The sequence below is a fragment of the Dermacentor variabilis genome, chromosome 11 (assembly GCF_050947875.1).
Source record: "Dermacentor variabilis isolate Ectoservices chromosome 11, ASM5094787v1, whole genome shotgun sequence".
NCBI lineage: Eukaryota > Metazoa > Arthropoda > Arachnida > Ixodida > Ixodidae > Dermacentor > Dermacentor variabilis.
Genome location: NC_134578.1, coordinates 72,624,940 through 72,651,701, shown reverse-complemented (window position 1 = coordinate 72,651,701; position 26,762 = coordinate 72,624,940). Strand labels below are relative to the sequence as shown.

The following is a 26,762-nucleotide window of genomic DNA, read 5'->3' as shown; positions in this document are numbered from 1 at the left end:
CTTGTACTTAGCAGCATAGCCACTAAGCAACCGCAGCGGGTGTTCACTGGAATGGAAGGAAGTGACACAGAACACATTTCTGATTAACATACTTCCTGAACTGATAATTATTGTAGTTGCAGAATGCTTGCCCAGAGAGTAGAAACGCAGTTGAGGATGGCAGAAAATTACGTCGTGCCATGAAGGTGGAAAATTTTCAGGCACAGGATGTCGTCTGACATAAAACAGAAGTAATTGGATATCGTTGAGAGATGTCTTCATCCTGCATTGGACATAATAAGCTAACGATGATGATGAATACTTGCATGCTTTCACCTCATCCCATAATAGTCTACGCTTCAGATAACAAGTAATCCCGAGGCCAATAGCTGTAGCTATGCAGCACGGCACAAACATCTGCTATGCAACAAAAGCTTGTATATCCATAAAAGCACAGAAGGTGGTGCCAAGCTGCACCAGTCATTCTTCACAATGCCAGCTCCATCAGCCAGAGATAAGCAAACACCACAAAGACTTTTCAGCCACTCATATGTATTTCACTGCAATACTAATGGAGTAGGCCATGGACATGGTTAGACACACACACACACACGCAGGACAGTCAAGATGTCACAAAGAAGCCTGGTGATTTTGCCAGGCATGATAATGTTGCATCCTTGTGCTTTGTGTCCTTCCCGCAGTTGTCGCCTTGCCTAAGTGAACATTACAAAGCCGATCCATTGAAGCCATCACTTACGGCTGCAGGTAAAACCAAACGCTAGGACCACCTCACATGTGCTGAAATCGTGCACACTAAGCTGGAAAAAAGAATGCAGTGAGTCCACTGAAGCTAAGGTAACAAGTGATTTTTATGGGTTTTCAGGTGCCAACATATCACACTCATTGGGAGGCAATTTGGGTCATCAATCTGTCCAATTAGCAGCAACGCCCGAACCACCACCTGGACTGAACCAATCGTCGGTGCAGCGCGGAGAGGCTTCACTGGCCTCCGTACGCACTGTAGCCATCGTTAGGGCCTCCGTGCTCATTATACTCGTATGAGCCTCCGTACTCGTTATACCCGCCATTAGGACCTCCGGTCACTTCGCTTTCCTGGTAGTCGGATGTTTTCTGCCTTTTCAGGTTCGGCTCTTCGCGTTCGTCCTTGTACCCTTGTTGCGCCACGGCCCACTGCTTGTTTTTCCGGTGTGCGTCTGTCTCCAGGTGTAGCACCTTGTACTCCATGCTCTTGAAAAGCACGATGCCGCAGAACTCACAGGAGAGGTCTTCCGCCGTGGACGGCACTTGAGTTGGAGCGACGACTGATGACGTGGCCATCGCAGAGCCAGCGTAGGACTCCTCGGTTGACTGCTGGATGGTGCCTTGACTTTTCAACGCACGCTGGTGCCTTTTTCCCTGCAAAGCGGGAAAACGTGAAGGTTACTTTTCAGTAGCGCAGTTAGGGCAAAGCTATAAGTGTTTGTTAACAAGGGCTTCAAAATAGTAACATATTTAAATGGAGCACTATTTTGAAGAAGCAGGCTTTCAATATCTGAGAGTACTGAATACTTTCCAGTTTCAAAAAAAAAAAAAAGCAAGAACACATAACTAACGATGCAAACGTGGTAAGACCATCCAGTCTCCACGAAAGACAACAATATTCACCGAAACTAAGATAAACCGGCAGCTAGCCTGGGGAGGGCATTTCCTTCATTAGAAGAGTGCAAAAATATTATGCGAATAACCTGACTGCTACACACATTAGTTGTAGAAACAGGTGCCCCTGCAAAGCATTAATGTTTCCTGAAACTGTAGTTTGGAACAGTGGTTGCAGGAATGACCAAGCACCATATTTACATTATTCTACTTCACACATTTTTTTAATAGAAAGTATGTTCGAATTTGCATGCACGTTACAATCATAAATAATTCTTATCAAAATCAAAAACAAAACCGATTTGTACCAAAAATAAAAAGCTCAATGCATGGTATCTAGTCCCACTGCCATCAAACCGACGTTTGTTTATGCCTTGGTTTGCAGTTGCCATTTTTCAGTTTGCTGTACACCTGTCACAATGCTTCTGCTCAACCACCTTTTGTCCAGGTAGTCCAGTAGCAGGATAAAAAAAAGGTGTTTGTTTGCCTTTATATGGCCCATAACATCATTTCAACATGATACGCATCAACACAGATTTCATTACTTGATGTGTGCAGTAGAATCAGCACCAAGTTGTTCTTTTGGAAATTTGGGCAGTAATATAACTGCACGTTACAATCGGGGATGCGGTAGAATCATGCAAATACGGTATACACTCAGACCTCGTTATAGTGTAATAGTTTATAATGAGATAATAGATATAACAAAAGAATCTTAATTGCCCATGAAAGTCATCACAGAAACCCATGCGCTTAAAGTTTCGTTTTACTGATTGATACTGATTAAAACGTACAACGAAAAATTTTCGTTCCAAAATGACAACCGCCCGCTTTGTGGGCCTTTGAATGTGGCAGTTTAAATCTCCCCACGGCTGCCCTGCACGGACAACGCCCCAAGCCAAGCCAAGCTGACCAAGCCTAACTTCTGTTAGCGTGCTGTGTGCACTTGTTGTTTGCTTTCTTTTCGTAAGCAGGCTTACGTCGGTCAGCCAGTCTGGTTTTTATGCCGTGTTGCTGGTTACACGAAAGGAAAATGAATGACGGCCACAGCAGCTCGAAATGAAAACAAAGTTATTGCTCTGGATGAGAAGGCAGCCTTAACTAGAACTGCTGCATCAGGGACGAAGAAAACACAAGTGGCCAAGGACTTCGGCATTGCGCCGAGCACACTTTCTACAATTCTCATTAGCAAAGGAGTCATCACGGACGCGGCATAAAAGGTATGCGGAAGAAGCTGCGCTCTCCTGCCTTTGAAGCAGAGGAAGGGGCACTGTTCAAGTGGTTTTTGGATGCAGGGGCTGCTAATTTGCCCGTGAGTGAGGCACTACTACAGGCAAAAGCAAGAGACTTCGCTTGCATTATGAACTGTGACAGCATTGTCACAAGAGACGGCTGGCTACAGCGATTTCATTGCGATATCTTTGGCAGGGTCGTCACTGGAGAGTCCCAGTCTGTAGACAAAGAGACAGCAACGTTCTGGGTGAATGCCAACGTCGGATCCCTCCTACAGAAGTATGAAGAGAAAGATATGTTCAATGCCGATGAGGGAGCTCTCTTCTACCAAATGTTGCTGCAAAGGACCCTATCATTAAAAGGCCCAATCTCTGTCGCAGGAGGAAACACAGCAAGGTACACGTCACTGTGCCCCTTTTTATGAACATGGACAGGTTGGAGAAGCTTCCACCTTTGGTGATAGGGAAAAGCATGTCTCCGCAATGGTTTAAAAGAAAGAGGAAACTTCAACTGCGGTACAGATCTACTAGGATGACAAGAAAAGTTTTTGCTGGATGGCTGCATGACTGGGACAAAAAGTTAGAGGCAGAAACCTAGGAAACCAGTAGGAAACCTAGGAAACCACCTGATGATACTGCCACATCAAAAGAAGCTGTACTAGCGTTATGGAAGGTACTCAGTTACGCTGGTGTCGTAAGTGAAGGTGAAACCACCTGTGATCACGTAAGCGTGGGTGCTGACAATGTGGCAACAGAGGAGCTAACCGACGACTTTCTGCTCGGTGCTGCCTGGGCGCATGAAGGCAGCGACGATGAGTGTCGAGGAAGACGATACTCCGCCGTGTGCAAACATGCCGACATCCTCCCAAGTGTTGGATGCAGTGGACCTGCTGCGCCGCTACTTCGGCAGGCACAAAGGCAGCGAAGATGATCTCAAGATAGTAGCTGCTGTTGAGAAGGCTATCCTTCGGTTGAGGAAGATGCAGCGACGAAAGGTCACGGACTTTTCCCCGCCATCTACTTGAAAGGCTACGTGGCTAGCATCGAGCGCAATAAAATCAGTTCCCAGCTGCAATGGGAGCTAATACCTCCACGATGGCTTACCTGTAATGAATACACGCTCGCATACAATTAGCCATGTAATAATTAATCAGTGGCTATACAAACTAATGGTTATAATGACAAAAATTTGCCCATTCAACTTCTGTACAAAGAGATTTAAGTTATGTCACTTTATCTGGACTAACAATGAACAAATTAAGTGACCTCGCACAGAGATCATTATTTACTGCTTTATTTATTTATCTGATTGTTAAATTATTTACTTCTTTGTTCATTTATTTATTTATTTGCAATATGCCCAAGGCACACAACATTATATATGAGAGGGGGAAACAAACTTATTAGCAAGGACCTAAAAGTCAAAAGAATTTGAAGACATCATTCAAGTGTGCATTTTCATGCTTAGGGAGAACAAAAGGCAGCCACGCCTGACAGGGCCTTCCCACCCGGGACAATAGCTGCACAGAAGCTATGGCAGCAGAACATAAATTTTAATTTAGTGCACCTGAACTAAATATACACAATGAAGAGAAAACCGTAAGCATGCATCCTCACGTAAAAATTGGTTAATACAGAATATGAAAGTAAGACTGCATATATGCATCATTACATATAAACAAGAACACTAAACACCAGAGTTTGCTAAAATAAAGATGGTTCTCCAGTAGATTGAGGCGTTGGAAATTAAGCAAGCAATCTACTTATCTCCCGCTTCGTTATTTTTTCAGGTTTAGGGTTTCTAGCAATTTCTTCCATATCTTTGTTCTTATTCAGGAAACTTATGATCTAGTGACGTGCGCTTGTGACCTATAATTTGTCCTAGCTTTGTTACACCTGTAAGTAAAATGTCTAAGCATGTATAGTAATTGCTGACGGTTCTGTAATGTTAGCAGAAAGGCAGGATCACTATTAAGTAAACAATGAGTAACATCAGCTAACCTAAGGATCTTTAGATTATGTATGTTTAGTACGCCCAGTCTTTTCCAAGGTAGTTCTATGCTGGTCAGGTAAGTACTATATTACTAATGGCTTGAATAGCCATTTCCCACGAAACAACTAGTGAATGTGTTTGGGTTATGCCAGCTTCAGACTAATACACAATAATTAGGTATGCCAGGAAAAGAGTGAAATAGAGGAATAAACGCTTAAGAAAATGCAGAAATAACATGAAAACTTTTATATAACAGGAAGATTTTTTTTCTAATTATTAACATTCCAAATTTCCACCTTGTACTAAATGTGGACCCGAACTAAAATTTCTGCCGAAGGTGGGGCTTGAAATTTTCGGTTTTGTTATTACTGCATGGCTACCATCATCTTCATTGACCTCTAGTGTGCAGAAGGCGCCATCTAGAGACAGTTTGGGTTTGGCAGCCGTAACATGCTGACACAGCAAGATTTCAAGAAGGGCGGCATTGCAAACCCGCTTGATGGCACAGAAGATGGCCAAATCAGGGAAGAGTCCTCGGGCAAGGAAATGCCTGAAAACAGCTCAACCGAGGATGACAATGACGGAAGCACATAGTCTGAGGTAAATAAATGTTTTCGCTCAGTTTGCCTCACTCATATTATATGCAGATCCATATTATACGCATTTCTTTACAGTACATACCAAACATTAAAAAACAAGATTAGCACAACCTCGAAGCACAAAATAAAGATGCACGCAGATACATAATACTTCATGCAAAGTGAAACAAGAAACTGCGTATGGCCGAAATGCAAATGCATAGGACCAAGAAACACAAGGCAGTAGCCACGCACTAAGAGTAATGACGCATTTCAAATACAAAAGCAAGAATAAAATGAAATTGACACATGAGAATAAATGCATAAATTAAAGAATTAAATTGCTCAGCACATCACGGAAATTGTCAGGGTTGCTTACACTGGCTACACTGGCAAGTAGGTGGTTTGTATCACTGTGTGCTGGGGAGAAAAGAACAAGTATATGGCAATGTATCGACAAGGAATGTGTACTTTGTAATGGTTATCATGACGAAATTATATTGTTACACTGCTCCGCACAAAATTGAGCAACAGGATCAGGAGTTTGGGGCTGAGGACGACGATGCTGCAGTAACTAGCCCACTTTGAAACAATATATTGCACTATTCTAACGAGCACTTTCTTTTAATAAAAGGTGCTTTCAAATTTGCATGCACATTACACTCTTAGCTAATTCCACTCAAAACCAAAATTAAACCAATTCTTACTAAAAAAAAAGTGACACAAGGTACCTAGCCGCACTGCCATCGAACAGCTCATCTGAAGAAAGTGACACTCGGAGACATTGTAAAGGTGGGTCCATGGTGTGTGGGATGCCCTGCAGCAGACGACGGTTGCGTGAGCCTCCAGAAGTGTAGCATTTCTAAAGCATTAAACGGAACTGAAGATTACTTTCTGTGATCAGTAGGCAGCGAAAGTGTGTCGTCACGACTCCTAAAGCCAGCCACTAGTTCATAAGATTCAGCTGTGTGAATGTGTGTGCCTTTGCATGTTCCATACCGTATTTACACGATTGTAAGTTGACCACTTTTTTGAAATTTGAAAGTCTGAAGTTGGGGGGTCGACTTACAATCGAAACCAAAACATGGCCCCACCAAAAAAGCGAGGCCGACAGGAGCTACAACGTAGTTACAATTTTATGTTTGCTCCATGGCCCTACCCGTATCTTTTCGCTATCCCGCGTGTTTGTTCGCTTTTCGGAAGGGTTTTGCAACATTTTTGAGAGTTTTACAGAGCATGCAACACTCATGGGGGGTGTCGATAGTTGATGGAAGCGCCGCTGTTCCCATTTGTGGCGGCACCCTCAGAACGGCGGCGCTTGAGGGGAGTATCGGTAGTTCACGTAAGAGCAGACACCGCTCGCAGGTTTCTCTTTCTCTACTGAAAGGCATTGGCGTTGGGTTGACGCGTTCCACTTGACTGCTGGTTACGTGCTACTTCTATGCTTCCCCAGTCGTCATGAGTGCTCCAGGCCCACTAATCATTCGGCACTCGTTCACAGCAGCGTTCAAGAGGGCTGCCATCCTTTACATCGAAGAAACAAATCACTGCGCAACGGGCCGCAATTTCAATGTTTCTGAACGGGTGGTGCGAGAGTGGCGACTGAAGCGAAGCGAAATTTTCACCTGTGACGGCAAGTGAGAAATTTCCCACGTGCCGAAGTCTGGACACTTTCCGGAGCTGTAGGCTAAGCTTGCGGCGTACATCGCTGAAATGCGTGATCGGTCCCTGCCAGTGAAGTGCGACGGTCATGAAACAAGCCCGGACCTTCGCCTTAATTTTAAGGTTCTGCTCCGCCGTGAGTACAACGAGTGGCTGGCGGCAGAAGACTGCGAAATTACGCCAACCGGACCTGTCAAAAGAGCCTCCCTGAAGGCTGTGTGCGGTTGGGTGCATTCGGCGTGGGCTGCTGTTCCACAAGATGTCGTGGTGCGGTCGTTTGCCAAATGTGAAATTTCGCTGGACCACGACGCGCTGGGGACCGCAGCAACGATGACGATGGCAGCACTAGTGAAGGCCAGTAGTCCAGTGACCATGTCAGCTACTAATAAATTTTCGTTATCGAATGCGCCCTCGGGTATGCTCTTTTTTTTTTTTTCCTGTCACGCGATATGGGGGGGGGGGTCAACTTACACTCGTGTAAATATGGTAATATCATTTCAACAGGGTGCAATAATAATTCAGGTTTCGTTAGTTGATGTGCACAGTAGTCTGCACCAAGTTATTTTTGGGGGCATTTGGGCGGTAACATAACTGAATGTGACAATATGTGGCACGGTGGAATCGCGCAAATACAGTAAAAGAAGCTGGATGAATTTAACAAGTTTTGGGAGCATAATTATGATGATAAGAGATATGCAAAACTGCTTTCTATGAGTGGCAAGAGGCGGAAAATTAACCACTTAACACTGAAATTATGAAAGGCAGGGCATAAAATATAGTTGCAGGTGACTTTAACCTCACTGAACCCTTGTAATGGACTGCCACCAATATTTTGCGTGAAGATGGAATTTTCTATAAATTTTGGGGTATGTCTCGAATTCATGACATCCAGCACCTAGGCCAAAAAGATGTGTTACACATTGCAAGAAAGAGACACCATTCCGAGGCAGTTCCTGGCTTAACTTGTGCAAAACTGGTTATTTTATGCTTAAGATGACCACATACCTAACAAATGGGTGACAAGTTCTTGTCTGGTAACCTATGGCTGTTGACAATACTGACAACAGTTGACACTTTTGCTCAGATAGAGGTTGTTAGGAATGGCCAGACGGGGTGGCAACGTGCCAGCTTTCAGTCCGCTGCACGTGTTCCTATCCAACCGGACAAGGCACCCTTCAGAGAACTGCGAATAAACCAGCAGCCACGATGCGGGGTCAGCTCAGGAATGTGGTACTCAGCCGCGACACCCGGGACAAAGCAGAGTTCTATGAAGCCCCTCTGACATCGGCTCCGGACCTTTACACCTGTGTGTGCGTGCGGCACGTGTATGACAGCCCTCATCCTCCAAAAGGGCGGGTCATCTACGGTGACGTCGAACGGTGACGTCGAACGATGACTGGACAAACGTTTCCGTCCACTGGGAATCAAGGGAGGACCAAATGCTTACAAGCAGCGCTTGCCGGCTGCTAGAGTGTGCTCGTTGGGTGCTCGTCGTCGGGAGCTGAGTGCTCGTTGTCATGCTAGAAATGTACTAGTGAGCTGTGTGCTCGTAAGCTGTTTGCTGTATGTTAGGCTTGCGGGCTCCATATGGGAGTCACGCTAGACTGTCGATGTATGTCTTGTTCAAAATGTAAATTCAGGAAATAAATCCTGTTCCCCGAGTTCCTCTCTACGACCTTCAACTCCTTCAAATGGTGGCAGCGGCGAGGTCGTCCGACGACTCCTACAAGGTGCACACTGCACTTTGCACAAATAAAGAACTGCCTGTCCCTCGCACCCTGGTCGTTTGCATGGGTGGAATGTGCTGTTGACGACTGGCAACTGCCTGGTGCTGTCAGTGCCAAAGCAGGCTACAGGTAGGTGGCATAGCCACTGGAGGAGGGGGGGGGGGTGCCACAAGGGTCATGCTCTCTACTTGCCTTCCAACTGCCTACACCTGGAATTTATGTGAACCAGGGACGCCTGGTACTAAATGATGTGTGACCACACCCAACTGCCACACCCCCCTAACTTGGTCAAGTTCATGCAGCTTATTGCTGAAAAGAAACTCCTGGCTATAGGCACCGGCGTCACACAATTTCTCTTCCTTTTAGACAGCTGCCATCACTTATATGCTCCAGCAGAAAATGTGGCAAAGCCTCTTCCTACCGTAAAAGGTCCTACCGTAGTTACTTGAATCTAACGCACACTTTTTTCCCTATAAAACGGGTCCAAAAATTGTGTTCGTGTTAGATTCACGTACAACCCTAAACCTGTGTTATCATATCGCCATCAGCGTTTCAAAATGGTCACCTCGTACACGCTTCAAGCCTAGCTGCCGTAGCTTCCTCCGTGTGCTGTAGTATGTGTGCTTAGGACCGTCCATCTTCCCATTTTCTGTGTTTGCTCTCTCAACATGGAAGTGCCAAATGCGAAGACACACCGAGTATTCATCACGATGCCGCAATTGCAAAGAAAGTGATGTGACTGGTGGGAATCGGGCCATATCAGAGGCGTTCGTAGTTCCCGAAACTTGCATGCGGGACTGGCACAAACAGAAGAGGTGTTCTACTTTGGCGTAGGCACGGCCACAAGGCCCCTACCTTGAAAGCTCTCTGCAACGGAGACAGTGTATGCATTTATACACACAGTGCTGTGTTCTCGCAAGTTAGTTCATGTTGAAGCGAGAGGCCAAACAAAGCTCCATTCCTGCAACCACACTTTCTCCCTCCAGCGTTCTGATAAAAAGTTTTCGCGGTCGTTGAGTGAGACGTGTTCATGTTTGCTTGTGCGCGCCTGACACCATGTGTGTTAATTTAGTTAGTAAGCTAGTGTCTAAAAGTTTATACGGCCAATAAAACTAGTATCCTTACTTTTCACACAGCTGTCTACTAATTTGCTATCACAATATGTACTTCGCCTTTTGGGCAAAACTGCGACTTTCTTTATCGCAACTTTAGTCCATCGGAAGAAATCTGTTTTTCCAAATGAGAAAAAGTTGTATTTCTGTAAGAAATAATTCAGTGCGCGGTACTGTAAAGGACTTTTTTTAGGTCACGGCAATGGGCACATGTTACAATTGAGGCTGTTTTTTTTTTCCTTCTTTTGGTCATGGAAAAAGGGTGCACGTTGCAATCGAGTAAATATGGTAATGCCCATTCCCTGCAGAAAAGCAAAGCAGTTTCCTGGTTTTTATTGCGACAGCAATCATATGGACACTCCAGGTGCATTTCTACCTTCGCCGCCGGCATCACTGTGAGGCCCCACATAAAATCCAACGGCAATAAAATCGCAGCCTTGCACCGTATGCTGTATGTGCAAATGGAAGCATGCGAGAGTGATTAGGCTATTGCGGCTCAATCTCGCAGATGCAACGGAGGAAAGCGGGGAGGACGTGCACTGGCTTCCTTCGCGCGCAAGGCTTCAGAGGGGAGGGGAGGGAAGGACGCGCATTCTACTAAGGATGGCCCAGGCGGCCATGCGCACCCGCCTGGGACGGTGTATTTTGAAAGTTATCGGTGACGGGTACGGAGTCCACACTGCATTATGTTTATGTGACCTAGTTCACGTTGATGCAAGTGGCACTGTGAAGGTCGATTCGCCCGCTGTTGCTGTCGCACTTCCTCACTGCAGCATTTTGACAGTGACTTTCCACAGTCATCGAGTGAGATGTGTTCATGTTTGCTTGTGTGCGCGTGACACCATGCTTCTTAATTTAGTTAGTATGCCTTTAGTATGCCTGTGTTTACAAGGTTATACGGCCGATAAAACTACTGTTCTTACTTCATATAGCTGTCTACTAATTTGCTACGGCATTCAATGCTTCGCCTTTCAGGCGAAATTGCAACTTTTTGGACATGTTGCTACAACGATTAAGTTTTGCAAATGTTGCGAATTCGCTACATACCGTAACAAAAGGGTAATGCTAAGATTAACTGCATTCTCAAGCTCACAACACAGCATCATATCCGGCGATATAAACAATAATAAAGAAGATTTGGACGCATGAACTGACTTTTTTTTTTATGTTCACGAAACCTCCAGAAAATAGCTCGCATTGCAGGTATGAGCACATCGTCGATCATGACGGCAAACAATGGCTGCCAGACTCCTACTGTTATTCCTAGATGGCACCGCATGTCAACATTAAAAAACACTGTTTGTTGTGAATGCATGCCAACCGGCACTTGAGCCAGAAAACATATTTCCAGGGCATAGGCTGTACATAGTACATCGCGAAATCCCAACCACCTGCGTTAGAGGGTTAAACGTGCCCTGCGCCACATCCCTGAAAACTTGCTGGGCAGCACCGATAATATCATCATGATGCGGGATTTCATGCACTTCATGCACCGGACAAGTCAATCTGCAGTACTGTGGTATAAAGATGTAACGTGCAATTACCTTGCTGTACCAAGTACTGCATAAAATGTGTACAACATTATGTTTTACGGCCATTTTAATTATCGCTTTATCACCACGACAGCAACATGGAAGGCTCTGTGACCATGGAAATGACACCATCAACAAGCTACACCATCAACAAGCTGGGCAGGCTTGGGAACCATGGCGCACCAACTTCTGCTATGTAACGCCAACGCACTGCTGCTTTTGGGTGCCACAGTTATATGTCATAGGAGAACAAAATGTGACATCCAAAGGCACAAAAATTGCAGTAAAAAATAACACTCTTTCGCTGGTGTTTTCAAGTTTCTGTGGCCAATAACTTGGTCTTATGTGAGTTCACCCATTTGAGGAGTTTCAGCACAGCGTGTCACAAAGTGCGTGTACCCCTTGGAGTAACCGCCCCAACACCAAGAGATCCCACCGCTGTGTGTGCAGCTCTGGGGAGCACATATCCTTGGATCCTGCGAGCCTCAAGACCGGTTCCTCATGTGGTAGCCGGCATGCGACGAGCAAGAGAGAGAGAGTGACGGGTGAACCGCAGCGAGTGGGGCAAGTTTGTTGAACCGTAGAGGCGAGCGGCACATGTATCGGAGGTCAGGTGAAGTTGTGGCCCTGAATTCTCGTAGCCGGGGCCCACCAACACGGGCCCGAGCCCATTTCCATATTCGGCAGCGTAAACAAACAGAACCAAAGCATGAGGAAATTTTTCAAAGTTCTGGGCAGCTTACATTGTGTGAACGAATATGGACTGCATGCATCAAAAAATATTCTGCAAAGAAGCGAGTTTCACAATTTCACATGTGGCACAAGTGTAAACAGCTAAGCAGTTCAGAATTTCTCCTGATATGAATCATTAATGATAAAAAACTATAAAATTACTCACAAAATGGCCCCATTTACTGACACAATTGCTGAGCCATAGACAAAATTAAAGAGGGCGGGGACGGAGGAGGCGGCTCTATCTCTCCCTAGACGTGCCCAACTTTTCCCCTGAAGAAGAGAAAAACCACTCTAATTTGCCAGTGAGCTGTGAAATATGCCTTTCGTCAACAATGGAACAGTGAAAGTAGGCGATGCTTGCTTTCGCAGAGGCAAAGCGAGGAGCTGAGCTCGCTAATATCATTTCGTTGTTTGCATGTTGCAGCGATGGGAATGGCCAAGAGCGTAGCGGAGCAGGTTTGCAGCAACAAAACTGACAATTTGGAGCCGATTTTGTAGCAGTCAACAATGATGATTCTTAATGATTGTGGGCCGGACTCTATTCCTGCACATCAGACGTGGTTCCAGAGTACCAGCACACATCGCTGCGAATATTCTCAAAAAGATAATCCGTGATAAAGATCTGTGAAAACGATAATTTGTGAGCGGTTGCGTATACAACCGCTCACGAACAAATTACGACCACCACGTGGCTACGCCGAGTCAACCGTCAACCTGTATGCTCACAATAGAAAATACTGCACATCCTTAGCAGTAAACCAAGCCACTCAAGGGCACAAAAGAACTGACAGCTATACAGTCATGTCGTATGCAGGATGGCCATCAAAGCAATATTATTTCAGGCCTAAAGTAGCTAGTAAAATGGCAGGCCCACCAATCCACTTCATTATGAGTGCACACAGATCATGCACGAAGTCCACACCATCGGTTGAGGAACCCCTCTCTCACCAAGGCCATACCAGTGGTACAAAGTGCAAATGCAAGACACACCAACAACACGAAATGCGCAGTGCCCGCAATACTAGGCCCGGCAAAACTTCCATCCCAAACTATACAACACCCACGAACATGCGCGTGCGAGCTTGCACTGGATTAGCTCAGTGACCCTTTCACTTGTTTAGCTTCATGAATGGCAGGAGACAAGAGGGAGCTCTTTGCGTAAGATAGTGGCGACCGCTACCTGGCATTGACCGCAACATCTCTGCCTCTTTGCAGTGGACTCTGAAACTGCATGGCACAGTTGATCTTGGAGCAGCTTTGGAGCAGTTTATCTCGTTTGTAGCATGGATGTAGCAACTTTAATGGAGGTTAGCAGATTGGACCAAATGTAGCAGCATTCTCATCACTGATGCTGGTATTTGCGGTCAAGGTTCATGCAGATGGCCCAGCGACACCAAAGAAATAAATTTCCCTTAAGGCCAAAACCGTGCCGCCGGGCATTAGGTTCCGACAGCCAGGACAATATCCAAGCCATTTCATAGCCAATAAATTTGTCTAACACAGGATGAATACCTCGATACATCCTGTGGGTAAGTGTTGGCCTCAAAAAGAGCTAGAGCCAGGTTAAGACACGCTCGGTAAGACTGTCCTATGTGAGGACCCCAGAACTGCCAAGGAAGATAAAAAATTAAATCAGCTGCCTCACAAAAGGGTCCCAGCCGTTTTGTGCGTAAAAGATTTTCTCGTCTCCTTAGTTTCCTAGTCCGCTAGCACACACACGACGCTCGCCCAGTTCGCAATGTCAAGAGAAAATCTTTTCAGCCACTTTTCCGCCCACGCTTCCATTCCCTATGTAATAAGCCACTTTCTCGAATCCATAACCAGTAGTCATTTCCAAAGCACCACAGCCAGGTCAATTCTACTGCAAGTGGAAACAAAGGAGTACCAATTCCCACGTGGGCCTGCAGTCTGTTGAACAGAGCCACTTCCACTAGGAAAGAGACAGTGTAGGCGTACTGGGTACGCAAGGTACTTGAAGGCGCCATTTCAAATCAGCATTGACCATTACCATTCTCATTCTATCTGTCTAGACACATTACTTCGTTCACACCAACCGATCTGTCACCTGTCTAGCACATTTAGTCCAGCATATCAGCTTTCAATTCGACGCTGGAGATGAAGTCATACGTTCCCTTAGTTGCCTTACATACCGAAGGTTGAATTAACATACCGATGGTTACATACCGATGGTTGAATTCAACCAAATGGTTGAATTACAAGCACCTGCTTCGGTACACACCTCACAAATTGCACGCTGTATGCTTGGATGCAAGTGAAAGTTTGCGGGGGGTGAGCCAAAAGGCTGGCGGCCTGATGAGCATCTTCCAGCATGAGCAAGGGGAAAGGGAGAGGGGAGAGAGCGAGCACGTGCGGTGTCGGGTTGGCGTGCGTCTGCTTTTCTAGTGCATCAGTGGGTGCACATGGCTGCCAACGCAGCTGCACGCGTATGCAGCCCGCCCACCGTTTTAGAGGTAATCTGCCACGTGCATAAAGAGCGAGCGTGTTGAGATGCTGTGGCGTCATGTGCGCTGTCTTCCAGTGTGTTTAATACTGGAGGTTGCGTAATCTCGAGTTTCGGAGATGCACTGAAGCGCGAGGTACACAAAAGCATTCACTCCCCGCTGTCAGCGCTTTTCACGATAGCATCACCCCAATACGCATGACGCTATCTGCCGCTAGGGTGGAGTAGATGCAAAAGCGCACCTAGCTTGACTTAATTCACCCCGATGATATGAAAACATCGTCAACGGGACATGAAACCACACCTTTGGTTGCCAACTCTGAAATTCAACAAAATGAATGTTTTTCTCAAATTTCCTTTCTTCACTTGGCCGATCTGGAAAATTTTGCAGCCCCTCCCATGTCAGAAAAATAGGCTGTCAACTGTACTTATTTGCATAACAGGTCAAATTACTACAGAACTTCAATATGATGAAGCAAATTGCCGATTTTATCAACTTCATTACAACTGTAGTGAATTTTTTGCATAAAGATTCTATATTTTCTTTTACTGAAACAATATTACATTTAATAGACTTAGGCGTAATTTGAGTTAATTTCTGTACACATACATAAACTGAACAAAGCCAATTTTGTTAAACACTCTTAGTGGCCGTGTGGTACAACCACAACTCCCTTGAGGTTCAATTGCTTTAGTAACTCTCACACAACCTTACTTCAAAGGATTTCATGGGCGCCCGTTGCACACAGGTATCAAAACATTAATGTACATCACCGTAATGTTCCAAGATAGCAACAGTTTTCTCTATAGACCCACCTTCGATAGCCTACGTGAAGAAATAGGTTAGTTTAGCAAACTTTTACATTTCTCAATAAGCTTTTGTTATTGAAAATGAGTCATTGCAAGCAGGCTCCTCTTATCTGAAGTACCACTTGAACCTTTTTCACTGGTACTTAGACCTTGAAAAAATTAAATTACATTCTAGGACACGCGATAATCAAGTATGAGGCCTGCCTTAGTCCAGATTAATTCTCACCGCATGGGGTTCTTTAACGTTCACCTTTAACGTTACTGCCTTTCAACGCATCAAAATGCAACCACTGCGGTTGGGATTGAACTCATAACCTCGAGATAGGCAGCATAACACCACAGTTACTAAGCTACCACGGTGGGTTTACTCAGACCCTGCAAATCTGTTTTATGAATAATTAGCCTTAACTGATGTGCAGTGTACTCACGAAAAGCTAAGTATGCACCCCCTAACTATTCAACTTAAAGAGGAAGTTTCACTTAACCTAGTGCAGTTCTTCTGTAAAGTGCTTCACTGAATCGTTTTGAAAAAAGAGGAGAAAATCTGAATTCTTACAGAATCAATTGGGACTTCCTAAGTTGATTTTTTAATAAACATTGATGCTACAAAAGCTTTTCATAGGTCGATTGGTTCGTTCATGGGCTCTTGTGTTCCAAAGAAACACTGTGATTACAAGACACACTGTCGTGCAGTCTCTGAATTAGTTTTGACTGCCTGCGGTTCCCTGATGCGCAGCTAAACCTAAGCACACAAGCATTCTTGCATTTTACCCAAATTGAGACACCACTAGCGTGGGCTTTTGCTCAGCAGCAGCACGCCATAGTCGCTGAGACACTGTGGTGGGTCAACAAATTCCTATGTCAAAGCATTTATGCTCTGCCATGAACTTCTAACTAAATTAAATTCTGACGCTCCACGTACCACCAACCAAATCTGAGTTTGAGGCACGCCATAGCTGGGGCTTCCGGATTAATTATGACTACATGGGGCTCTTTAATGCCTTCCATAGCCCGCTACCATCCCGAATTCTGACCAAAACGGAACAAATTATTTGTAAGGACTCTAGATGCCAACACGTTTTACTCGTTCAGATCGAATAATTTCGCTTCTTCTTCTGCAGTGCCGCAAATCGTGTGCTGCTATCTACAAAAAGCACGACTGAGCACTAAGATGACACTAGGCTTGCCCTTGGCATTCCTAGAAAATGCAAACTACCATCGACAAGCTGAGCTCATCCTTGACTGTTATTACCAGAAATGTGTGGACGAGCACAGCTCGTCCAAGGCACAGACGGGGGTTAACGTGCACTTAAGTCTAAGTACACGAGCACGCTTGCAGCCGAGCTCTAACAAGCATGACCTCGAGCTTGGCAGTGGAATGCCGCGGCCACTAAGCCACCGAGGCGAGTACCACAAACTTCGGCACCAGTGGTGCAAGCTTCACATGACGCACCTTATTGTGGGCCGTCAGGGCGGCTTCGCAGTTCATCGAAACGTTGCAGAGCTTGCACGCAAACGGCAGCGGATGCCTCAATATGGAGCTTCCTTTGATGGCAGCCACTCCTTTGGAGTCCGTAGCCGGAGCCGATGCGTCGGTCTGATTCAGAGACGCCATTTTCTTCTTGTGTTTGGCGCTCTGCATGTGATCCATGTAAGGCACCGGGCCGGTGAACTGCATGCAGCATTCTTTACAGGACAGTGGCATCGAAGGCATCTGCAAAAGCGACACAAGTTGCAGACATCTTTAAACATACACTGACACCAGGGGCTGGGCTATAACTAAAAATTTCAACGCAAGTGATTGGAAATTTTATTTTGTTAGTAGTGATAGAACAATTAGATTTGCAGATACAGGTATGCGAGTTATAAAAGAGACACAAGACCTGTAATTCCTTTACCGGGACTTTAGAACAATCACGCAGATCCCATGCACCGTAGGAATCAATGTTATGCAACGCATTTCACATGTAGCTGGTGAACCAGTATCATTTGCTGTTGTGCTAAAGGTTACTAAATGAACTAGCACATTTCTGCAAGGCAAGCTATTCAGTGTGTGATGCGGGTGTGTGTGTGTGATTACAATAACAGCGATGTTGATGGCATGACGATTGACCTTTGTGTACTCAAGCGAAGAAGCCTTACAATCTGTTTCGTTACGACCTAGGCGAATATCGAAGGTGCTACCTTGTCACACAGTGCCTACAAAGCACCAGCTGTTGCATCGAAAGGACTGGAGAATGCGGGCCGATCCCAAAGGTGGTGCATTCTAGCAGTGTTTCAGAGTGCTAGCTGCAAGGTGGGAAGATTAAGAGAAACCGGCAAACTCTCTATTTCGTAACCAGCACGTTAAAGTTAAATTCTGGGGTTTTACACGCCAAAGCCACAATTTTGTTATGAGGCACACCGTAGTGACGGAGGGACTGCAGATTAACTTTGACCACCTCGACTTCTTAAACGTGTACCCAATGCACGTTACACAGGCATTTTTGCATTTAACAGCCACCACGGCAGTGCTTCAATCCTGCACGGTTGGGCTCAGAAGCGCAACATCATATCCATTACGTTGCCTCAGTGGCCAACATGTTGTTATGCGAAGTGGTGCACGTGAAAGACAGTGTCAAGGTTGAGCATGCGCGCACGAGAGCATGTGTTCTTGCACATAGGTGCTTTTTTGCTTATGCTATGCGACACGATGCACACATTATTGATCTTGAATAGATAGTTGATCCTGGCACAAGAGAAGTATTCATGTGACTGTAGCCTAATCGCTAGAGGACAGGGTTGTGCGGGGAGAGCATGGTTCGATCGCACCCTGGGACCAATTTTTTTTATTTATTGAAGATGTCCCGAGCTAGGCGAGACAACCTAGCCACCCATAAGTGCCTGGGATGAAGCAAAGAATGCTTCACGCTAAAGAGACATGCGATTTCACTTGACCATTTATGTCAAGTCAGTGAAGCTTTGGGGGAGTGGACATACCTAGCGTACCAAAACCACTCGGATAATGAAAGGTGTAGGTACGGATCCAAGGAATCTTAAGGGAGCACTAAAGAGAAATACTGAACCAGTTTAGATTGATAAAGCATTCTTGAAGGACTCTACTTTCATTGATTTTCCTGTAATACATTGCCGATTGCACGAGAAAACGACAACCAAAACATAAATTGTATATTGGTGTCTGTGTGAAAGAAGTTTCTGTGCTCATACACTATATCAGATATGTCATTCCAACAAAGCCAGTATGTCAATGTGACATCACCGATTGCAAAGTATTTTCTCGCATTTGTGCCACTGTGGTTCAGCAAAGGTTATTGACACTTCCTTTCCATCCTTCACTTCCTTCCTTTTCTCTTTTAGAATATAATGAATTCCATTTTTACCAGTAAATGTTAAATTAAGCCCACAGACAGCTTCAATATCCATAACGTCACAGCAGACTGGTCCGGAAATTTCAAACACTGCCCCTCTTTCATTCTCGAGTCCTTTCTGGCATACCAAGCGTCACCTTGCAGTAAGGGCGGCTCATTTGGTATCGCGAAAACGTGATTTACTAACAGCTAAAATGATTTTTCTCTTTAGTGTCTCTATAACTTTCTTTGGGAGTAGATTATTTTGCTTATATAAGTCAAGCCAGCTGTACTACAGAGGTGCTCCTGTTTGGCAATGAATTTTCTTTCCATTGGCTTGAAGTGCCATGCGCATGTCCTTCTGCCCAGTAAAGCCCACGGACACCATATTACTCGCGAAATTGTAACTAGTCTGTTGTTCCCTTTTCTTGTGTTGAGCAAATAAAGCTGTGGCATTACCTGCCTTGCCTTATTTTGCTTTTGCAACCTGAACAAATTATTCCCAACTGAAACTAAAGCATCCATAAATGATTTGAGAAATTAAACTGCCCAGCCCTAATTTAGATGCAAACTTTCAAAGGAGGAGGAGGCCAATAACAGGGCAGTAAAATTTCATGATGCAGTTTTATTTCAAACAGAAGTTATGGACCACATAAGGATGGCTAATCGGGCAAGTTAGAGCTTATCCATGATAGCAGTGCAAAACAAGGAAACAGGTGACATTTCTTGAGTTCTTGCAACTTGTCCGCAACCTTCTTAACAAACCTGCATTGATGCGCCACTGTGGTCTTTTAGATTAGTTTTTGTTGTTCTTTTTATGTGTGTCATGTTTCATTTCCAATAAAGTTTCATTTGCCAGGCAATGCTTATCCTGTCTTTGCTCCTTTTTGTGTCATCGTTTTGCCATGCACTGCTACGATGGAGCAGTTAAAATCATGTAAATGGGCTAATAGACTTATTCCATCACTTTAGATTCGGCATAGAATGATGCAACAACAACAAAGAATCACCAGACTCTAGTGACTACTTATTTTCCTTAAATCAGTTCCTGCGAACAGCAATTACAAGCCCTGACAGTGGGTTATGTTTAGAGAACCCTATGTTATCTTCATAACAGCTACTCACTCTCCAAGAACACATGGAATGGTCTCAAGTGTCACAGGAAGATCTTCTTAACAACGCTAAGAGGTTCTGCTGCAATCTGAAGGAGCATGCAAGTTGAACATCAACTAAATGTCATTGATGGAAAACACTTGGTCAAATAGAAAGAAAACAATATGATAGCCCTACTACCATACACCATAAAGAAGGCAAATATTAGAAAGAAACCATAATGCAAGGACAAAGCAGGTGTGAAAGATCGCACCAACTCACCCAATTTCTTGTTCATTTAAGACAAGCAGCTGGCATGCAGCAGCAAACGCATGGAAGAAGTTTTCATATGCCAACTCTGTTCATGGCGATGTCAACTTTTGAAATGTTATTTAATGCTGCCAGCTAAATTAGGGGGTAAGGCCTTTTCGTTGTATCTCTAGTGAGCAACAGAACACTGGCCTTTCCTTAAAAGGGGTTTAATTGGGTTCATTTATCACTGGAGCAAAAGAACAGGGGCAGTTACCAGGCAGTCAGAATGTGGAATGCAGAGGGGAGAAGCAACATGCACAGATGGCGTGGCGCAACAGGATAATTTGTCTGCACGAGGTTCACAGAGGATGAGGAGGGCTGTGCAGATGGAGAATTCAGAAGATGTGCTCAAACAGCAAGAAGTGTTGCATGAGCTGATAGCCCTTTCTTTCCATCCTTTTTGCAACAGAAACTTTTGGCAAAGTTTAGCAATGTGGAAAGCACAATGGCCTGCCCAAGAGGCCGCCCAGAAAACAGCGTCGCAGTAGCTCAAATGGCAAGAGCACTGCACATGTAATGCGAAGCCGTGGGTTTGTATCCCACCTGCGGCCAGTTCTTTCTAGTCCACTTTCATTTTGTTTTTTTATAATTTCTACATTTAAATTAAATACACAAGTAATTCCCCCTAAGCTTTCCTTGTAGTCACTGTCTGTTGGAATTATGTGTTCCCTGTCTTCTCGCTAAGCATAACCAGAGTTAGACATAGTTACACTGATGAGCAGCTTTCTCTCTCCTTTTGTTTCTACTAGTGCGCTGGAAGCTTATACGGGGGAGGTAGCAAGGGGGTAAGGCTCCACGCAAAAGTTGAATATCATACCGGTGAGTTAGGACAACAGCTTCTAGAAAAGATAGGGTGCCTCTACAGGATATCTAGGCCACTGCAGCCCCCCTCTCCCCCCTGTGGCAGCTGTGGCATTGATGTTATGCAGCACGCAGCTATCTCGGAGGCCATGCAGCTACACACAACTGTCATGTGTAGACCAGAAGTGCCAAAATGAAATGCTTTTTGTGTCCTTTAGATATTGGAGACATATACGCATTCTTCATGTATTTACCTCAAAATTAGCAATATCGCTATTAGTGGGTATGTTCTCGTGATCACGAAATCAGCCAATAGCCGGTGGTGGGCTTGGCTGCTTGTGAAGACCGACATCGCAAAAGCGACAGCAGGAGATTGCTGGTGATAACATTGCGAGAGCAAGAGCAGACAATTTTGTTCCTGTTTTGATACGAGATTGTTAATTCCTTGCTGCACACAGTGCAATAATATTTGGCTCACATGTTCACAGGCACATTTTATACAGATCAGCAATGCATTCTATATTCTAGAAGTGTTTTACGGCCTCTATACATATATCATACCGAGTATTGACTTTCTTCAGTGCTAGCCTGCAGAGCTTTATGTATCTTTTCATCATTTTGAGCAGACACTGTCACATTAAGACTGTACTACCTCAAGTTTATCTCTCTTGTTTAGCTTTACTACAACAACTGCCACCCTCTCACTAAAGGGACAGTAAAGTTAATCAGATTCTTTAATTACCTGAATCCAGCAATTTAATCAATTTTTTTCACCATGTTCCCTGGATTCTACACTCGCGTCCTGAAAGAGGTGGACTGAAGTAAGCCTGCTTGAACCTTGCGCCCTTCAGTAGATGAGAGGTGAACAGCCAAAGTGCTGGCAAGCTTTGTTAGAGTACATGCTACCAGAGCCATGTGATTACCTTTCACTTGCCTTAGATTCAATCCATTAACTAGCTAGCCTGATTTGCTGCAAATGGAGGAGGACAAGGAGATGCCTGCGAGTAAAGTACTCAGCCCATGACTTTTTTCTCGAGTGGTCTCTTCAGAGTACAGGCAGGAAGCCTCCACCTAGGAGGCATGCGAGGACGGACGCCAACTAAAAAACTGTTTCATTCTAGCACGTATGAATAATGTTCCTGTGTGCCAGTCCCTCCAAGCTGAGGCGCATCACGATTTTGAATTCACCTCCCAGCGTGTAGTCAAAGCATCCACTAGTGCCTGCATCATACACTGCAACAAACAGTGCTGACAATAGCTGTAGGAAAGTTTCGCTTAAAGGCTAAACACCATGAGCACGATTTTGTGCGCGACGGCTTCGAGCGACGGATCGGGCCGTCGCGTGAACAGATCGCTCGGTCTTGTCGTGCGATCACTCGGTTCTACCAAATCTAGAATTCGGCGCTCGGCGCCCGGAAGTGCTATGAGCGACTAGCCAATAGCGCGAAGCCGGAACTGGATGTACATAATTCAAGTACTACCGACTGTCGCATGGAACGAGCAAACAATTGAATTTTTATACGTGCAAGGATACGAACCTACTGCAAGACTTTCAGAAATATCTTATGCTGCTTTTTACAGTAGAACACATCAACTTAAGTTAATAAAGCACGCGTCACGCTAGTTTCGGCGCCTATATTGCTGCGCTCATACCAGCAACACTAGGGAGACGTCACTCCATGCGTCGCTCGAAGTCATCACTCGCATGGGGTACAACTAGTAGGCGACGAGCGAACGCGACAGCCATCTCCATCGCGTCGCTTGTCGCTGTCGCGTGCAAGATTGCTTGCATGGGGTTTATACTTCAAGCTGTTCGTCAGCCTCCTCATTCTGCAATTCACTTACATTTGCATTCTTATTTTGAAGCATCACAGAAACAAATAAAGCAGAAGTAAGCTTCCTTTAAAATGGAATAAGATGCAATTGTACTGGATGTCAGTGCTGTCACCAAAAATAAGACAGTGTTGACTCGTGCCTCACAGCATTTCTGTGCCAGTGCCAACAGAGTCAGCAGCTGCCTCCTCTCGCTTCACATGTTATTGAAAAATTTGAGCTCTAGACTCCAGCGAAGTGCTGCATTGACACTTATACAAATTGATCTACAATTAATGCACACCCAAAACTTGAATTTTCTTTGGTGTCTCTTTAATACTAATGAGGTAATGCTGCCGGCCTCATTGATACAAATTCGGAATCTCACCTAGAATTCCCTTAGGTCAGGATGCGGACCACTGTAGTAGAAGACATGACTCACACCCAGGCATATATGACTCCCTCTTAACTGCACTAAGGCCTGTGACATCAAAGATAACAAACGGTAGTTCCTCAAAGAGTCCTACTAGGCAAGCGCTACATTACAGCATTACGTTGTATATTGCCAAGTTTGGTTTCCAGTGGCCAGCCTGCTCTGATCGAGGGCATTTAGCATCCTATGCTATGCAGCATGTGCGACCACTTTCTCGATAAAATGTTCTGCATCCACTGGTAAATGAGACCCAAGGGTTGATTGTGATGAGATTCAGGTTAGAGCCACATGAATATACTAAGTTAAAGGATAAGCAGTGGCCTTTTCTGGCAGCTGGTTGGCACATGTTGAACCATAAAAAGTCAAAGGCAAGAAGAATCGAACGCAGAATCGCAGGCACATATATAAAAATATTAACCAGCTCACAGCAAAACCGCGACTAAAGAAATCCCGTTTGCATGCTTAACCACTTTACATCGGATCAAAACATTGCCAACTGAAATGTGAAAGGATGATACACTGTGGTTAAGAGGAAAATCTCGTTCGCCTGGCAAGAATTCGAATTTGTAAGCCACTTAATTCGCAGGAAGTGTTCTCATTTGCACTGGGAAATTATTCCGGAACTAACGTGTACAATATTTCTCTAGACTACCAGTTTGGAAGAGGCGCTTGCCGATGTTGATTATTATAATAAATTTTTACTTCATTTTCAATCATATGCAATTAACGAATGTCAATGGGCACCAGCGCACTACGATAAATGCCAGAATGCAGCGAATAAAAGCGTTAACATGGGGCATGTATGCATGCCAGCGGGCGAGTCAAACCACGCGGAATTCACGATTTTAGCATTAATCATGCACAATGCAGCGACGCGCAACGAAATTTCAGGGATGAGCGTTGCAAGGCATAGGGCTTCCTTGAGAGGTTATTCACACAGCGGAGAGTTCGAACTCGCGAGTGCGTATCGTATAGAGAAGGCAGTTCGCTCCAACCGAAACAGCAACCGCCAAAAAAGAAAATTCTAGCGAAAATTCCTGCAAGGTTAACACTCACCGTGCAGCTTTCAAGAATGTCAACAAAATTGCGTTCTCTAGGCACACTCGGTAGGCTCTGCTCAGGCTCTTCCTAAAGAATGGCCCCGCCGGTACTGTTTCCTCCGACGGCCACAGCTCTGAAAGCCCCGACACTGGAGTCGTTGAACGACTGAAACACGCTGAAGTAAACCAGGCTGGCCCTTTGCGATTTAACACTGGTACGGAACAACGTAATTGCGAAGCAATTAGCCGCGAAATACAAAGCAATATGAGCCAGGGCCCCTCGGCGCTGAGCCGGCTGTGGCTGTAGCTCCAAACCTGCTGGTGATGTTGATGTGGCTTCACTCTTTAGAACGGGCGTGCAGGGCAGGCGCTAGTGCTACGCTTGGCTGCCGTTAGCGCTTGTTAAAACTAAGAACACCTATGTTGAAACAGCTAGCGCTCTCTCTTAGCGATCCACGCATTAAGACCCTGGTTGGTTCAACCAGTCTAGTAACGTTGGGTTGGCTATGATACAGTAGCTATGGCCCCCGAGATACAACTACTTAGTACTACGCGGAGTTTCCTTCCTCCATCGTAGTAGTATACTTTGGTGCACTCTAGGTGCACCAAAGAGTTATACACGGCGCACTTTTGATCACGATGAAGCCAGTCGCGGATCGAATTTCTCAGTCGTGATTGCCTCCTTTGCTCAAGTTGCACGAGGGAGCCAATCGCAGTCGGGAATTTCGATCCAGCTCGTGTTTGATCGCGATCAAAAGTGTTCGTGTCACACCGGTATTCGTGGGCTTATTCGATTATTCGCCCTTAATAGTCTCAGACTCTCCGAGACACTGCATATGCAACGCTCATTGGCTGACAGAACCTCCTCAGACAGTCCGGGGCTGCCATATAGAATAATCGAAGAGGCCCAGTTAGGGTGGTTAGACTAGCCATTGGTCTAACCCACGGTCTAGCCTATATGTCTATGAGGTGTTTCCAGCTGTTGAACTCGCTTCCACCGCGTTCCACCAGCGAAAGCACAGCCTTTAGGATGTGCATTTTAAATCCAGAGGACGTAATTCTCAGGGACGTGCATTTAAATATCACGGATTTCGGAGGTCATGCGCTGAATGGCTGGAGTTCCACTAGATGGAAGACACTCGCCTTCAGTGAATCATAAAAAAAAGCGGGGATAATGAACGCATGAACAGTAGGCAACTTATTATATGGCACTTATAGGTGACGTCCAAAACCCGATTTGTATGACGTGTTTAGGGCTCCCTCAATCGCGTCTGGTGCCTTCATCGAGTAAAAGCTAGAGTGCGTTGGATTAAACAGCCTTTAAGACCCGCATTTTAAATCCAGAGGGCGCCACCCTATCAGTCGTGAATTTGGACGCCATTGCATGAATAGCGATGCACCGCGCGACTTCTTAGAACGTTCACTTGACGCGCCGCTCAGCAGCGCCTATCGTGCCTCTCACATCAATTAGTGGGCAAACAGTGATGAATGCTCATTACACACTCATATCACACACATTAGTTTGTATGGAGAGACCATTCATAATTTAACCAAGCGAGGAAGTGCGAAAGTGAAGCGTCGGTAGAAGCCTGCGGGAATAAACCGAAGCCGGAATATTTTTTGTCGACAACAGCGACACGCATGTGCGGGCTGATGTACTTTTTAAATTAGTTTCTCTTTTTATTTTATTCCGATAGCAATTATGTGGACACTCCAAGCGCATTTTTACCGTCGCCGTCGCCGTGATGTTTCATACAAAGTCCAAGGGCGATGACACCTTCGCCGCGCGTAGTGGGCTGTATGTGCGAGGGAAATCACGCAAGGGAAGCCGACGATCGCGGCTCAGTCTGGCGAGCGGGAATGAAGAAAGCGGAGAGCAAACGCACTGTTTTCAGTCGCGCGAAAGGCCGTGGGAGGATGGGATGTCCACTTACATATTAGGTTATTTGGATCTGTTATGGTAATGCTAAGCTAATTAGAAAATAAAAGCTGGTTGTTCCCAACAAAAATAGTAACTCCTGTATATTGATGACGTTCTCCCCAATACAATATGCCGGGACATTCAGAGTTCATAATAAAATCAGTAATACAGAGGTAAGTATTTGTCTTGTAAAACAAGCCATGATTAACCAAAAAGGTTTATTAACTCGTGAGAAATGTGCGAAAAGCGCTTCACAATTTTTATCGTTTATTTATAGTTTTGTCGTGCCCCTCCTGTGCGGCTTCACATTCATGATAGGACGTAGTTTCCACTCCAGCAGTTTTTAACTTCCTTGCTTTGTACGGCCCCGTGCGGTTGCGCGCGCCGTATCTAAAAAATGATCTGCAGACGGCTCATACCTTCGTGCGCCCTGTGTGCTCGCCGCTCTTGCGTTGAAGCGGTAGGCCGCACGAAGGTCACTTCGCTCGCTGCTGCTGCCGCGCTTGCTCACACCAGCATTTTGACAG

General features: G+C 45.2%; 1 protein-coding gene across 1 annotated transcript; it reads right to left on the bottom strand.

Annotated features, from left to right (window-relative positions):
• Nucleotides 1-830: 830 nt before the first annotated feature.
• On the bottom strand, nucleotides 831-24,671 carry LOC142563552 (zinc finger RNA-binding protein-like). Its single transcript, XM_075674126.1, has 3 exons — nucleotides 24,331-24,671; nucleotides 16,931-17,191; nucleotides 831-1,395 (listed from the first exon to the last, which is right to left on the bottom strand). The coding sequence occupies exons 2-3, from the start codon at nucleotides 17,189-17,191 to the stop codon at nucleotides 979-981; spliced, it is 678 nt and encodes a 225-aa protein (XP_075530241.1). The 5' UTR covers nucleotides 24,331-24,671; the 3' UTR covers nucleotides 831-978.
• Nucleotides 24,672-26,762: the final 2,091 nt, after the last annotated feature.